This window comes from Barbus barbus (genome assembly GCF_936440315.1).
Source record: "Barbus barbus genome assembly, chromosome: 29".
NCBI lineage: Eukaryota > Metazoa > Chordata > Actinopteri > Cypriniformes > Cyprinidae > Barbus > Barbus barbus.
The window spans coordinates 9,283,472-9,298,110 of NC_136757.1; the positions used below are offsets into that span (position 1 = coordinate 9,283,472).

Sequence of the window (14,639 nt, forward strand, 5' to 3'; positions counted from 1 at the left end):
GGCTAGTGTTTACATAAAATGTGCATTCCTAACCACAAGACTAATGAACCCCTTACTGCCTTTCTTGTGTGAGCTGTACAATGTATGTGTAACAGAAAAATGAAATGTTCTGAGCTGAAATACCGCTGAATAATATGCACTCTTCTGGCTCGCTTGCTGATCAAAGTAAAAGTGGAAATAAGACTCCTTGTTTTCATGAGGCCTGATCATGTGACAAAACCAGGTTGAGTTTCAATGTCAGCCTGAAGAGAGGAGAGGCCATTGTGAACTACTTATTGAACTATTGTACTGGACAAAATAAATAATTTCTACTTTTTAGTAGAAGTAAGTTAAAAGTAAAAAATGTCTGCCCTCTAATGAGAAATTTAGTTGTTTCCAATTCTAAATGGGCTTGCAGTCTCTGCAAAGAAATAGTGACTGTGTCATAATGTGTCATGCCAGGTTTGATGTCAGTGGCTGATTTCATTCAGTTTAATTGTATGAGAAAACGCACCTGGAACTGCTAAACGTCACCCGTATTCTGAAGTAAGGTCTGGAATGAGATGTAAAATGTTAAGTCATGAAACAGTATAATTTGTATTAAATGGAACAAAGAGACCGTAAAGCTGTAGCATTTTATGAAGCTTCCACCATGTAATTGTAATTGTGCAGATCTAATTTCTCTTCGGTTTATTTTTATTTTTATGGACTACTCCTGCTGACTTTAGGAGTGTGAGTGCTTGGAGGTGGAGAAGACCCGAATGAGAGAGGAAATGAAGGAGTACAAGACTCGAGAGGTGCAACAGCTTCAGGATAACAGTGAGCTGGAAGAGGAGAACATCTCCCTGCAGAAACAAGTCTCCGTGCTTAAGGAGAACCAGGTGTGTGAGAATGCAGATGTCATATTTAAGCATTGTTTGTGATGTTGTTTTCTGTATTTATTAAATATCCAACTTTTTCCATAAATATGTCGTCATAACCTTCTGATGCAATTCAACATGTAGCATTAAGCACTTTCTTGTAGTGTTTGTTGGATTTAGGTCTTTGCTTGTGGAATGCGTTTCGTTGGAGTTGTCTTGTGACTTTGTGTTTTTTGCAGCTGCTGTTACGGCAGTACAAACGCTTCTGTTGTAGTGCTTCAGTCTCAGCTGATTTTTAACAAAGCCTTCCTTCTGTGGGACTGCACACGAGAACCGTTTTATTCACGTCACGCATGAATATTCACAGACACTCAGAGGCTGGAACGCCTTCCCTGTTGGACTAAAAACCGGTTTGCTCAGGGTGAATTCAGACAGTAAATATACCAATAAGCTGAGATGTCCTTAAGACCTTGACTTCAATAACTAGACCAGTTATAGTGAATTAACTCGCAAATATGTGTCATGATGTGTCATGAGAATTGAACAGCAAGTTGTGAGTTAATGCCACCAATTCTGATCATATACAAAGTATTGGGATTGACACTGCAGTGTGACACTGTGAATGTTAACAGTTGAACCTGTTTGGTGTTAAAGGAATAGTTCACCCAAAAATGACAATTAGCTGAAATTTTACTCACCCTCATGCTGCCCAAGATGTACTGTTGATGTTTCTTCATTGGAACAGATTTGGAGAAATTTAACGTTACTTCACTTGCTCACCAATGGATACTCTGCAGTAAATGGTTGCCGTGAGAATGAGAGTCCAAAAAGCAGAAAAAGAAAATAAAGTCTACAAATTTATTCCAAAGAAGAAACAAACTCACCAAGATCTTAGATGATCTGAGGGTGTGAATTATTCTTTTAAATTGGATATTTTGATATTAATTCTCCCAAAATACACAGCACTGAACTAGTTATTCAGTTCTGTTGTTTATACACTGTGATATTAATGTAAATGTGGGTGTCATTTCCTGGGTGAATTCAGAGAGTGGTGTAACAGTCCAGCAAAGGCTGTGATTTCATGAAGTGGACACAGATCTGGCTTTGTTTACTGTAATTTGTCATCTGTGTTCATAGAAATGGGATCTAGTTATTAGTCATTATTATGGTTATTGTTTGTATATTACTGTGGTCATTAGTTATGACGCCACATCAGTAAAGGCAGGCTAATCCAGCCTAACAACTTAGTACTGTGCTGGTATGTTTTGGGGGAAGGGAGCTTCTAGTAACTTCTAGTTACCCTAGTCAAAATTGTAGTTTTTCATCACAGTGTTTTTATTGTTAACTAAAGCTGTTATTTTTATTTTTATTTTTCAGAAATTGAAATAAAGCTAAAAAATGTAAATATATTAGAAGAAAAAAATATTTTAGTTAATTGTGATGGTAACCGTTTTTCAAGTTATAGTTGAAGTGATAAAATGACTAAAATAAAACTGAAATAAACATAAATGCATGTAAACTAATAACAATGACAAAGGCATAATGATTAAATGATTATTAATTGCAATTAAAAATAGAAGCTAATTTAAAATGTTAAATAAATATGTAAATAATGAAAACACTGGGGTTTTTTTATGTTCAGACCGATTAAAAGTTAATACTACTTTATCCAAACTAAATATTCAAGTCTTTGAAATATTTATACGTAGCTTTTCAACAAGTAATATGAAGTAAATGAGCTTTAATACTACAATTAGATTTAGACAGACTATCATATTCTAAACTTTTACATTTTTGTCCACAGGTGGAGTTTGAGTCAGTGAAGTTGGAGTTGACCCATAAAGATGAGGAGCTGGAGCTGATGAGGGCACAGCTAGAAGAGGCCGGGCGTTTGAGGGAGATTGCAGAGCATCAGCTGGACGAGGCACTTGAGTCCCTGAAAGAGGAGAGGGAGCAGAAGAACAGCCTGAGACGAGAGCTCACCACCCTTACCCTCAACCCCTTTGACTCTTTTGGCCACTTAGAGCTACAGCTGAATGACAGCCGCGATGGAGAGAAGGACAAAGAGGAAGGTGAGGAGGAGGAGGAGGAGATGGACAGTGGGTATAATAACTCCAAAGGGATGGAGAGAACCAGGTGCTCCACACCCAGAAACAGAGACGTGTTCCTCAGACCTCAGGCGCCTGGGCTGGTGGCCGACCTCCTGAGTGAGCTGCAACTGTCAGACAGCCAGAAACTCAAGCAGCAGCTGCTGCAGGTGAGGAAACCTCTTCACATACTACATGCTCCTCGCATACTTTATGAGCTGTTGCAGCATTTTCATATCAAAGCTTCATTACAGGACACTTTCTGATAATTATTTGTCTGTTTTTGTGTTTTCCTTCCTGACCTTGTTATGCACACACTGACATACAAATTTAACTTTGCAAATTGGGTATCCGTTGCATGTTTTTCTTATTTTGACAATAGATGGGCACAATGGTGCATTGCAAATTCTACACTCGGCCACCTCTGCCAACCTGTAGTATAGCAATAGGCCCCATGAATCGGTACTTTACAATGAATTTAATTTGGAACAGTTAAGGGATGTTGTTAGGAGCGGAGACCTTAAAACCCCCTTAGCTGTTCTAAAATTATTGTAAATCATGACATCATTGCGTTTATTGCTTTTGTAAAAGATTGACTACATATACAGTACCTGGGAATAAAAAAAAAATAAAACTGTCTAAAATAACTTTCTACAAATAAATATAAATAAATAAATATATTAAATAAATAAATATATATATATATATATATATATATATATATATATATATATATATATATATATATATATATATATATATATATATATATATATATATATATATATATATATATATATATATAATATAACAAAGTTCTCAGAAATGTACATCCATCAGCATGACATTGGTTTCATTATTCTTGAGAATGTTTATAAATCAGGGGAGCAAGTGAGGTTCATATTGGCTAATGTTCATCTCTTCAGATCTAATCTCAGACCAAAGATTAAAAGATTCAAACTAGGGATGTGCGGGACTAGTCGACTAAACAGTACAGCTCCTACTAGTCGACACTGAAAACAATAGTCGATTACACGAGAGAAAAAAAACCCCCCAAAAAAACATTTTATCATTCAAATTACCATCATTTTAACGTTACATTTAAAACATTTTAAATAAGTTAAAATAAAACTTTTGAAAAATAATACATATCAAAATATTTAAATATTTTTAAAAGCATATCTGGGCAGAAACTACATTTTTACCTCAGACCTCTCATGCCTTGTCTTCACGTCAGTTGCGGCGATCTTAGAATGACCACACGAAAGACCTATGCGTTAGCTTGGAGGCTAGCCAAAGCCATGTCAATCTTTCATACGTCGCTGCGGTCCGTGATCCCATGCACGCGATCTATTCTTCTAAACGAAGACCCACTTCGGTGGTGCTGCGGGATTTCCAGGCTCTTTTCGAAACTCTCTGCGTGCCTGTGACTTCAGTTCCTGCCGAGCGAGTTTTTTTTGTTTTTTTTCAAGTGCAGAATCATCTAGTCCAGTCTTTCGCCAGACCACGTTAACAAATGTGCATGGTCTGAGTAAGTAAAACTAGCATTCTTTTGTTTTTAGACAATATAGCCAACATGAAGTAAATTTTTTAAAGCCATTTTAATGCTATTCCTTGATAAACGTTCCTATTTTTTTTTTACTTTTGTTTTTATATGTTGGCTAACTTTATATGAAAATGAAGAATTCTGTCAGTCTATTGATTGATTTTCCATTTCTGCATTGCTCCAGCCGATCTGAATAAATAAGCTATGCACCGGTTTATGTTGAGTGTTAGAGCCCTGCAAAATTATTTTTATATTGTAGACATCTATCGATTAGTGATGAAAAAGAAATCACCGCACTGGTGGAAACAACAGGAGACCACACGACTGAGAGCAGCTCGATGGTGTTTAGTGTCCAGCAGCAGCAGGTGACTTCAGCGCAGTGGAATAGTTCTGCGTTCAAATGCACGCAATAGGCTAAAGCTTGCTGCAAACCCCCAGCAAACATAACCATGAATGTGTCTGCGGGAAATAGTAAGGAGATATTTGAACTATTTACTAATAAACTAATGTTTTCTGAGTCCGTGTCGCAAGGATGAAGTTGCTGATCCTGACTCACCGTCTCCTCATTAGACGCGCCTTTAGAGAGAAATGCATCTTTATTGATTATGATTAAGATTATAATAAGAGTTTTTGTTTTCAATTTTTTATTTCGTTAAGTGATAATTTAAAGCTTTCTATAGATATATTTATCATGTCTGTGAGGCATGTATTCGCTCAGCTTCGGTTCATTTTTATGAAGCGCTCCTGTTCAAGACGAGACTGCAGAAAGCGCATCATGTTTGCTTTCTTTGTTTTATAAAAGAACTACCTTTTGTTGGTATTGTGAGTGCACACAAATACAAGTAGACCCTTTACAGGTCTGAATGATGTATTATTCTTACCTTTATCAAAAAAACAAACAAACAAACAAAAAATGACGGCGTAGGCTATTTTAATTTGTTTCCACTGAAAGCAATCCAAGTGTTTGCTGGTGCCTCCATGTCCTGCAGAGCGCGCTTTAGCTTCCACTCTCCGCACAAACTTACTGTACATATAGGCTAGCGCACATTATTATTATTATTATTATTATTATTATTATAGCAGGTTTAACGTTTAAACATATTATATACTTGAACTGTTTTAGTATATCTATAGATTTTATTTTAGGCAAGTCGTGATGATCAGCTATGATCAGCTCATGCCGCTGGCCGCTTGGTCGTTACTTAAAAAAAAAAAAAATAAACTTATAGGCTATTTAATGAACAAGAATGCTCCCAACGTTTTTCTAAATTTAACTTAATAAAAAAAAAAAAAATATATATATATATATATATATATATATATATAATAATTTTGCCATTACACACAAAACGGAACTATTTTAATAGCCGAAACGGTAGCATAAACTGTTTTAGGAGAAGGGGAAAAAAGGGCTCGGGTCGGAAATTCTGATAAGCTGTCGGACGTCGGCCGGGCCTAGCCTGTGCGTCACGGGCCAGGGCCGGGCTAGGGCCTAAATTTGAGGGCCGTGCAGGACTCTGTTGAGTGTATGCTCTTTATTTTTTTCTGTTTAACGACCGCCTAATATTAAATGATGATAACGCGAGGCAAGCATAATCATGACCTATTTTTAGCAGAATTAATTGAGGGATTTGACAGTGTGATTCAAAGATTTAAGTATTTCAAGTGTAGGCTGTTATATAGACACACGCACTTTTTTTTTGTTGCCATTTTTTTGGGGGGTTTCTAGCTTTTAGCAAATTAGTCGTAGCGCACATCCCTAATTCAAACCCTGTGATGTAAATGCCTGTAAAATTGTCATGAGGAGTTTCTCATTTTTAACTGCATGAAACCATCATCTGACAGATGAATACTACTTCCTGTTTCATACCACTTCCTGCTCAGATGTACTGTACCATGAAGTCAGTTACTAAGAAACAAGTGTTTTTCACTCACCCAGATAGTCCAGATTTCTTTTTTCTTTTTAAAATGTATAGAAAATGATTTTCATTTATTTATTTTTAAGTAGTTTTTTTTTCTGTCCTTGTTGTATAGGAAAGTTTGGGGAGAGAGAGAACGGGAGTGGGAAAAGATACTGGGTTTTACTCAATATGCTGTGATTTTCATAATCTGGTACTCTTACTAAAACCTAAAAAATAATTGTGAATGAAATTAAGCCCTTTAATTAGCATAAATCTTTCTAAAGTAGTCCATCCTTAAGAGACTGTTTAGTTCTAGTGTCTTGAGTAAGTTTTTCTCGAGTGTTGTTGTTTATCGAAAAGACTTGGATAGCATTAGTCAATCGGAATAAATCTTCATGATACTTGTTTTTAAGAGCCCATATTGTTTGTGTATCCATGTCAAGGTGGAGAGAGAGAAAGCCACACTGAGCAGCACTGTGCATGACCTCCATCAGCAGTTATCTCAGTCTAAAGATGCTCTCATTGAGCAACAGGTGAAGATGGAACAGCTGACCCAACGTTTGGAGACCCTTCAGAGTACTGCCTTGAAAAGGCCTGCTGAACGAGAGAATGGAATGAGTCTGTCTCCTAGGTCTCTTCAGAACCAAGAAGCCGAAAATGCCATCAGCTACTATGAAGTGGATGCAAAAAGCACAGAGGTACTAGAGTGCCGCATGCAAGAGGCAAATGAGGAGCTTATGCGTCTGCATGAGGAGCTGAAAGAGGCTGGCGAACGCTCCAAAGCCCTGGAGGAGCTCTACAAGCAGGAGAAAGAACGCTGGAGGGGTGAGGCACAGAAACTCGCTGATAAAATACGACTGTGTATTGCTGATAGCCGACAGGACCAGGAGCGAATAGGACAATTGGAACGGGAAATTGGTGCCACGCGACAGGTCGCCACTGACTCTGAATGCCACCTCAGTGCTGCTCAGGAGGAGCTTCTAGCCTTCTCTGAGGAGCTTGCCAACCTTTACCATCATGTGTGTGTTTGTAACAACCTCACGCCCAGTCGCGTTACACTGGATTACTATCGTGAAGGAGCACAAGCAGGGAGAACGCACAACCATTCGCAGCCGCACCACTATCGCGGATCCCTCCGCAGGCACAGGCGGTCGGGTGAAGTGTTGGACCTGGGCAGTAGAGGAAGCGGAGACACATCATCTAGCTGTGGAAGTTGTCCAGGGTCTCCTACACTAGATTTCAGGGACCCAACCAATGTGCGTAATCTGGTAGCTGTCATACGCTGCCAGATTAAACATTTACAGGTATGTCTGAACCAGGGTCCGAAACACTTCGGTCACTTCTTATTCACTTTTAATTTATTTTGCCACCTCACTTTAATCCTAGAGGCTTAGATTTTGGTTTAATTGCTCCCTTATCTTGAATTTGGGGGGCATTTTGGACTGTTTTGAGTTCCTAATTTCCAACCTTTGTCTCAGCTCTTTATGGTAGTTAAAATCAAAAGGTAATACAAGGAAATGTAGACACAACAATTTTCGTTTTAATTAGGGGTGCTCCGATCAGGCTTTTTGAGGCCGATCACTGATTGCCGATCACAGAAAGCAGTATCTGCCGATCCGATCACCAATACGATCTGTTTAAAGCCATCTTTTTATCGTGTATAATTATTTATAGTGATACTCCAATCAGTATTTTTAGATATTTATTCAGTGCCTGAATTTCATTTTTGAAAGTGGGGGGAATTCCCCTCTTAATTGACTCTTGTGAGAGAGTATTTTTTAATGTGGGGGGCATTTTTGAGACATTTTTCAAAAATATACATTTCTCTCACCTAAATGTTTGATCATCCAGTGCATTTTTGTTTTTACAATTGTGCAATTGTTGCAGAAAAGCTTGCACACAGCACAAGCCTGATATCACACATGGAGTCCACTACTGAGCCATCTGTTTACCACAAACACAACATTTATCCATTATTTTGATTTCAAATCCAAACATTGTTACTGAAAATGCTTTTTCATTGTGATCTTATTTTTTATTTTTTTTTACATTAATTCAATCTTTATAGATGTGCTTAAATGCAGTAAATATAAGAAACACATTATTCAATGCTTTTTACTTTTGCATTTAGGCTACTTCTAGATTTATATATTAAGTTGCTCAAGCAAATGGCAAAATATTTAAACTACTTTTCTTATGTTATCACAAACATTCTAAATTAACTTAAAATTCAGTAGAGCTGTCTGTTTCTGCCAGTCATTAACATTTAAATCTTTATTACAAGCAATCCTGCGGTTTATAAAGAACTTTGCTTTCCATACATCCATGAGTGCCATCTATTATTGCCATGTTTATCTAAAAGTGCTTTTTTCCTTTAAACCTAGCCAAAAAGCCACATATGATTCTGAAACACAATAACTTTAATTATATGCATTTATAATGTAATTACTACATTTTCGTGTCACTCCATGTGCATATTTACCGCAAACAATGCAGTCACTTTAATTCAGTGTGTACGGTACAGCAAAGATGGACTCGGTGCGGAAACGATCTCTGCACTGCTGCAGACGCTTCGTTGCGTTCAGTGTTAACACTCTGATCCGTTAACATGATGAGCGGGAAAAAACGCACTATACGCACTGCAGACAGAGTAATGTGAATCTGGCATTATGCATGTGCGCTGTGAGTGTGCATGAGCGCACGGTCTCCAGGAGAGCGAGTGAGCGCTGAATGGTTAAACACTGGCAAGAATTAACAAGAAAAGCAATTTATAAACTTTAGCAACGATGCAACACTGCCTCTATTGTGCAAGTGACAATTCCTGTGTCAACTATGCAGCCTGCAGCTCGCTTATAATGCAGACTTATAATTCACCTGCGCCAGACAGAGACTGAGACGGTGCTGCTGCATGTCATGCCAAACCTCTCATGGCACGCACGTCATCGGCTAGAGATCGTTTTTTTGAGATCGGCCTTTTTAGAGACGCTGATCAAACATCCCGAAGCGATTATCGGCCGGTAATGATCGGTACCCGATCAATCGGAGCACCCCTAATTTTAATGTATCCTCAAATGCTCTTTAAATAAAGACAGCTGAATAAACTTATAGCTCATCATTGGAACATTCATTTAAGACTTTAAGCAGCTTTTTTGGGGGGAGGTAAAGCATAAAAAATATGAACCGATTAGACCAGGCTGCCTTAGGATGCCTGAATCCGTTTTTAACAAAATTCAGATCACTTTTGCTTTTAGTCAATCCAAGAAAACAAAATATTGTTAAATAAATCATGGCAATATCAATGTCTAAATCTAAGGTTTTGCTTTATTGGCATTTTGGCATAATGTTTTTGTTTTTATACTATGCATGTCATGCATTTTATATTGTTGTAATTCACTTTGTCTAGCACTTTAGTCACCATGACCTTGTTTGAATGTGCTGTATAAATACATTTTTACTTGTTTTTGAAACCTTTCCAGGTGGCGGTGGACCTGTGCAGACAGCGTAACATGTTGTCCTCTCCAGCAGCAGGAGGGAGCTTTGAATCGGACCGTGACACAGAGGCACTGATTGAGGAAGTGTTAAAATTGAAGTCCCTCCTGAGCACCAAGAGAGAGCAGATAGCCACGCTCAGAACTGTCCTAAAGGCCAATAAACAGGTACAGTTGTTAGATATGTAAGCTATTGAATGCACACTTGAGTAGTAAAAATGTAATTAAAGGTATAATAAAAATAAATGAATTTTATATTTTAAACCCTGCTTTTCAGTTTTATAACTATCAATATAGTAGCCAGTTGTGATGGTTAACTGCTTCAATTGCATTCAATTAAAGCAGTAGACACTTGTTGGAATTATGTTAAAAGAAAATGTACATTGTCGTTGACAAGGATGTCAGTAGGTTTCAGAGGAGATTCTAAAATCTTCAAGCAGGAATCATTAATGACCATTGCTGATACTCTTGATGGCCAAATATAGGTTGGCTAGTTTATTGCAAATTGTTTGAATTGTTTGCAAATTGTAGTAGGGGTGCTCCGATCAGGATTTGAGACCGATCACAGAAAGCAGTATCTGCCGATCCGATCACCGATACCAATCTTTTTTTAAGCCTTCTTTTTATCATGTAGAATTTATAGTGATGATACAATCAAGATTTTTAGACGTTTATTCAGGGCCTGAATTTTGTTTTTGCAAATTAAATCCCCTCTCTTGTGAGAGAGGATTTTTTAATTTGAGGGGTGGAGGAGGGCGTTTTTTAGATATTTTTACAAATATATATTTATCTCACCTAAACATTTGATCATGCACTGCATTTTTGTTTTGACAATCGTGCAATTGTTGCACAATAGCTTACACACAGCAGAAGCCTGATTTCATGAGCTGTATGTGAGATGGGCCTTTTACACTTGGTTCACACACATACTCCGTATGCAGTCCATGTGCGGTACGTAAGCGGTGCAGAAGCAGCAATGTAAAAATCCAACTTTCGAAAAGGTCTACTAACCAATGTAAAAAAAAACTACCCTGAACAAAGTATTTTTAGTAGGAGAAGTCAGTTTAATTTTGTTTTGCGAACTGAACAAAAATATTCTAAACATGTCGCTAGCAAAAGTTGTTTTGCTTACCTTACTTAGATACTCAAGTATTTGTTCACAACATATTCAAATGTTCTCCCAACTTTTCAAATTGAGTCATCTGAACAAACAATTTTACATTGAACAATATTGCACAAGTTCCCAGCATGCATTGCAGCTTGAAAAAAGACGGGCTCGGGTCGTAGTCGGGCCAAGAATTCTGATAAGCTGTCGGACAAGGGCCGGGCTGGGGCCTGTGTGTCTCGGGCCAGGGCAGGGATAAGGCCTATATTTGAGGCCCTAAATCAGATCACATGACTTCTTTAATATTTTTTTCCCAGACGGCCGAGTTGGCTTTAACCAACCTGAAGACAAAGTACGAGACTGAGAAGAGCATGGTGACAGAGACTATGATGAAGCTGAGAAATGAACTGAAGGCCCTGAGGGAGGATGCAGCCACCTTCTCCACCCTTCGTGTCATGTTCGCAAGCAGGTATGATGGGATTACACAGGCGTCAAATTCTTGTGTGCTCACAGGCCATGGGAGTTTCTCAGGTCATTGTTCGTACAGCACATAACTCATTTCCAGTGAGTGATGTTAGGGGTTTTAAGGTTGAACTGATTGTTTGTAATTGTTTGTGATTTATGGGCAGAGTGCAAATAAGTTCATGGGAGAAGTTGATTCCTCGGTTCCAGCTTTTCCTTGTCAATTGAGGAACAACCGATCAATTTCAGTTATAATTTTTGCTGATAGGTCGTCTTGGGCTGTCTGATAATACATAAATCGTCAGCTGACGTGATGTAAGGATTTATAGAGACTTTTTAGTCATAAACTGTGGTGAAAGACATGCAGGCAGGGTTTGTTTATGTTTACATTTGTAGAAAGACATATGCGAGGTGTTTGGATAGAGAGTCACAGAGATTAGACAGTGATGACCCTGTTTTAAAAGCAAGATAATAAGATTATAATCTCAAGGCCCGGTCTCTCACGAGCTCCTCTCACATGCTGATTAACGTGCACGCTCTCTGATCCCGTGTGCAGACGAGAGCAGCTCACTCAGAGCTCAAGTCATAGATCAAGTGTCAAGGGAACAGAGGGCAGTGGTAGCGAGGATACTATTTTCAGTCAAGTAACTGTAAAAGGAAAAATCTAGACCTCCTTAGAACATTTATACAAACTTGTGTGGTATTTCATCTAGAATAATTTAACCTGAAATAAATGCAGATTATTAAGATTTCAACCAACCACATAACTTGAAACACTTTTTATCAGTTGATTCATTTCACAATTATTTAATGATTTCAGTAAATGTTATTTCTTGTCTTTAAATAAAGTGATAGCACGCATGATCTGTGAAAAGTTTGGGGTCAGTAAGAATTCAGTAAGAATTGGACAACAGTAATAATTCTGAAATATAATTACAATTTAAAATAACCATTTAATAGATTTTATATAAAATGTAAAGAATAAATGTAATTTATTCTGTGATCAAAGTTGAATTTTCTGCATCATTACTCCAGTCTTCAGTCACATGATCCTTCAGAAGTCTTTCTAATATGCTAATTTGCTGCTCAAGAAACATTTCTTATTGTTAGGAATGTTAAAACCATACACAATATATTTTTGTGGAAATGGTGCATTTTTTTTTTTTTTTTTTTGTCAGGATTTTTTTAATAGAAAGTTTACAAGAGCAACCTTTATTTGAAATAGAAATCATTTGTGACATTGTACAATTTTACTGTCTTTTCTGTCATTTTCATCAGTTTAATGCATCCTTGCTATTTGCTTAAAAAAACTGACCACAAACATTTAAATGGGATATATATCAGCTTCAGCCGTTTTAAAAAGACCACTAGTCAATGGGTAGTTGGTTACTGGCCAAAGTCAGAGGAGCTCACTGCTATATCTTTGTTTTGGTCATTTTGATGTGAAAGGAATTGTTTAATTTTTTATTGTTTACATTATGCGCTTTTCCCACCACCAGACTAAAAAGAAAAACAAAGACATACAAACTGTATTTTAAAGATAAAATACAGTTGGTCTGTCATGTCTGTATCACAATCACTGCCTAACAAGTTACAGACCAAAGTTTCATACTAATCACTAACCCAAAGTATAAGCAATAGGGTTAGGTGATGATTTCCTTTGCAAGTATTACTAGTTATCAAGGTCAAATGGCCTATTGGTTTCTTTGTTTTTACTCCAACATTCAGAAGTGAAGCTTTTTATTGTTTGAACATCAAAGGCTTTCAGTCTGGTGTGTGTGTGTGTGTAGCGCTCTCACGAGGACAACAAAGTCTATTCTACACATTCTTGCATCAGTTTCTAATAAAAACTAAAATGTTTTTTTTTTTAAGGGGCGTTTATGAAAAAAGTAATCCCTTTTATTCTTTCGTTATTTCATTTTATATGTATCTCCATTCCTGTTTCCTGTATCCTTATCATTTTTACAGATGTGACCAGTACGTAACTCAGTTAGATGAGATGCAGAGACAGCTCGCCGCCGCTGAGGATGAGAAAAAGACGCTCAACTCTCTCCTCCGCATGGCCATTCAGCAGAAGCTGGCACTGACCCAGCGGCTGGAGGACCTGAAGGCCTCTCTGTCCCCTCTCAGTAACGGTGGCAGCCCGCGCCACTCCCGGGCCAAGCATCTTTCCAAATCAGGCCGAGCCCCGCGGAGCCCCATGAGAAGCAGTCCACGCTCCAGTCCGGTGCTAGTGCCTGCCGGCCCGCAGAACATGAGCAACCACATGAGGGCGCTCTCACGCAGCCTTCACTGCAGCCCTGTAAGAGCGCCCTCCTCTTCTTCCTCATGCTCGTCTTTTTCTGCCTCAAATGAACCCGAGTCCTCTAAATCCACGCAGAGTTTAGCATCTGTCGGGTTTGTGCGCGACACTACTTTCGTCCGTAGTTACGGGTCAGGTTCGTCTCGCTCGTTAGATGACTCTACTGGAGGGTTGGGACCGTTTGCTATCCAGTCACGACAGCCCAAAGTTAAGGAATCACAGAGAAATAGACTGAACGTGTCAGTGCCGTTGCGCAGTAACACATTTATTAAAACGCGTCGCACATCTGCACCTGTGAGCAAAGGCGGTTCACGTTCAGTCGAAGCCCTTGATACACAATTAGGTAGAACTGATGGATCAGAGAAAAGACGCAAAGTTGCAATGCAGGAGAATGATTTAAAACCGTCCAAAAAGTCTAATGCAGAACGCGCGTTTCTCAAAAAGCAGTCTAACATCTCTAAATCTCGATCTGATGAGGGAACTTCTTTTAGTCGTTTTGCATGTTCAAATACAGCGTCTACGACGCGATCAAAATTTTTCCCTCGTGCAACATCGAGTGTAACATCTTCTAGCAATCAGTCCACTCCACACAGTCCATCAGATAAACACCAGAAATCTTCCTGTAGGACAAAAGCATCCTCTAGGTTAGCGAGCGATTCAAACTCGTGTCATAATTTTGTTGAGGAAATTGCATCTAATCCAAGTCGTGAGATTAAGGGGAAACAAGATCAACTCATAAAACAGCAAAGAAGTGTTGATGCAGCGAAAAGGTCAGCGCACACTTACACACGCCAGACGAAGTACTGAGCTACATAACTGCTCATTTGTTGACCATCACATAAAGTAACACAAATTTACAACCAACTCTGATAAAGTGATTGTAAAAAAACATACATTGCGAGGTTCAGA

At 38.3% G+C, this 14,639-nt stretch overlaps 1 protein-coding gene across 1 annotated transcript in view; it reads left to right on the forward strand.

Moving 5' to 3' along the window:
- LOC306849370 (protein bicaudal D homolog 2-like) overlaps positions 1–14,639 on the forward strand; it is a 28,582-nt gene that overhangs the window by 11,878 nt on the left and 2,065 nt on the right. The window contains exons 4-9 of the mRNA XM_079384331.1: positions 708–860; positions 2,644–3,096; positions 6,817–7,677; positions 9,850–10,029; positions 11,284–11,435; positions 13,397–13,730. Of these exons, the coding sequence (XP_079240457.1) occupies positions 708–860; positions 2,644–3,096; positions 6,817–7,677; positions 9,850–10,029; positions 11,284–11,435; positions 13,397–13,730 (2,133 nt within the window). The remainder of the gene's footprint in view (positions 1–707; positions 861–2,643; positions 3,097–6,816; positions 7,678–9,849; positions 10,030–11,283; positions 11,436–13,396; positions 13,731–14,639) is intronic.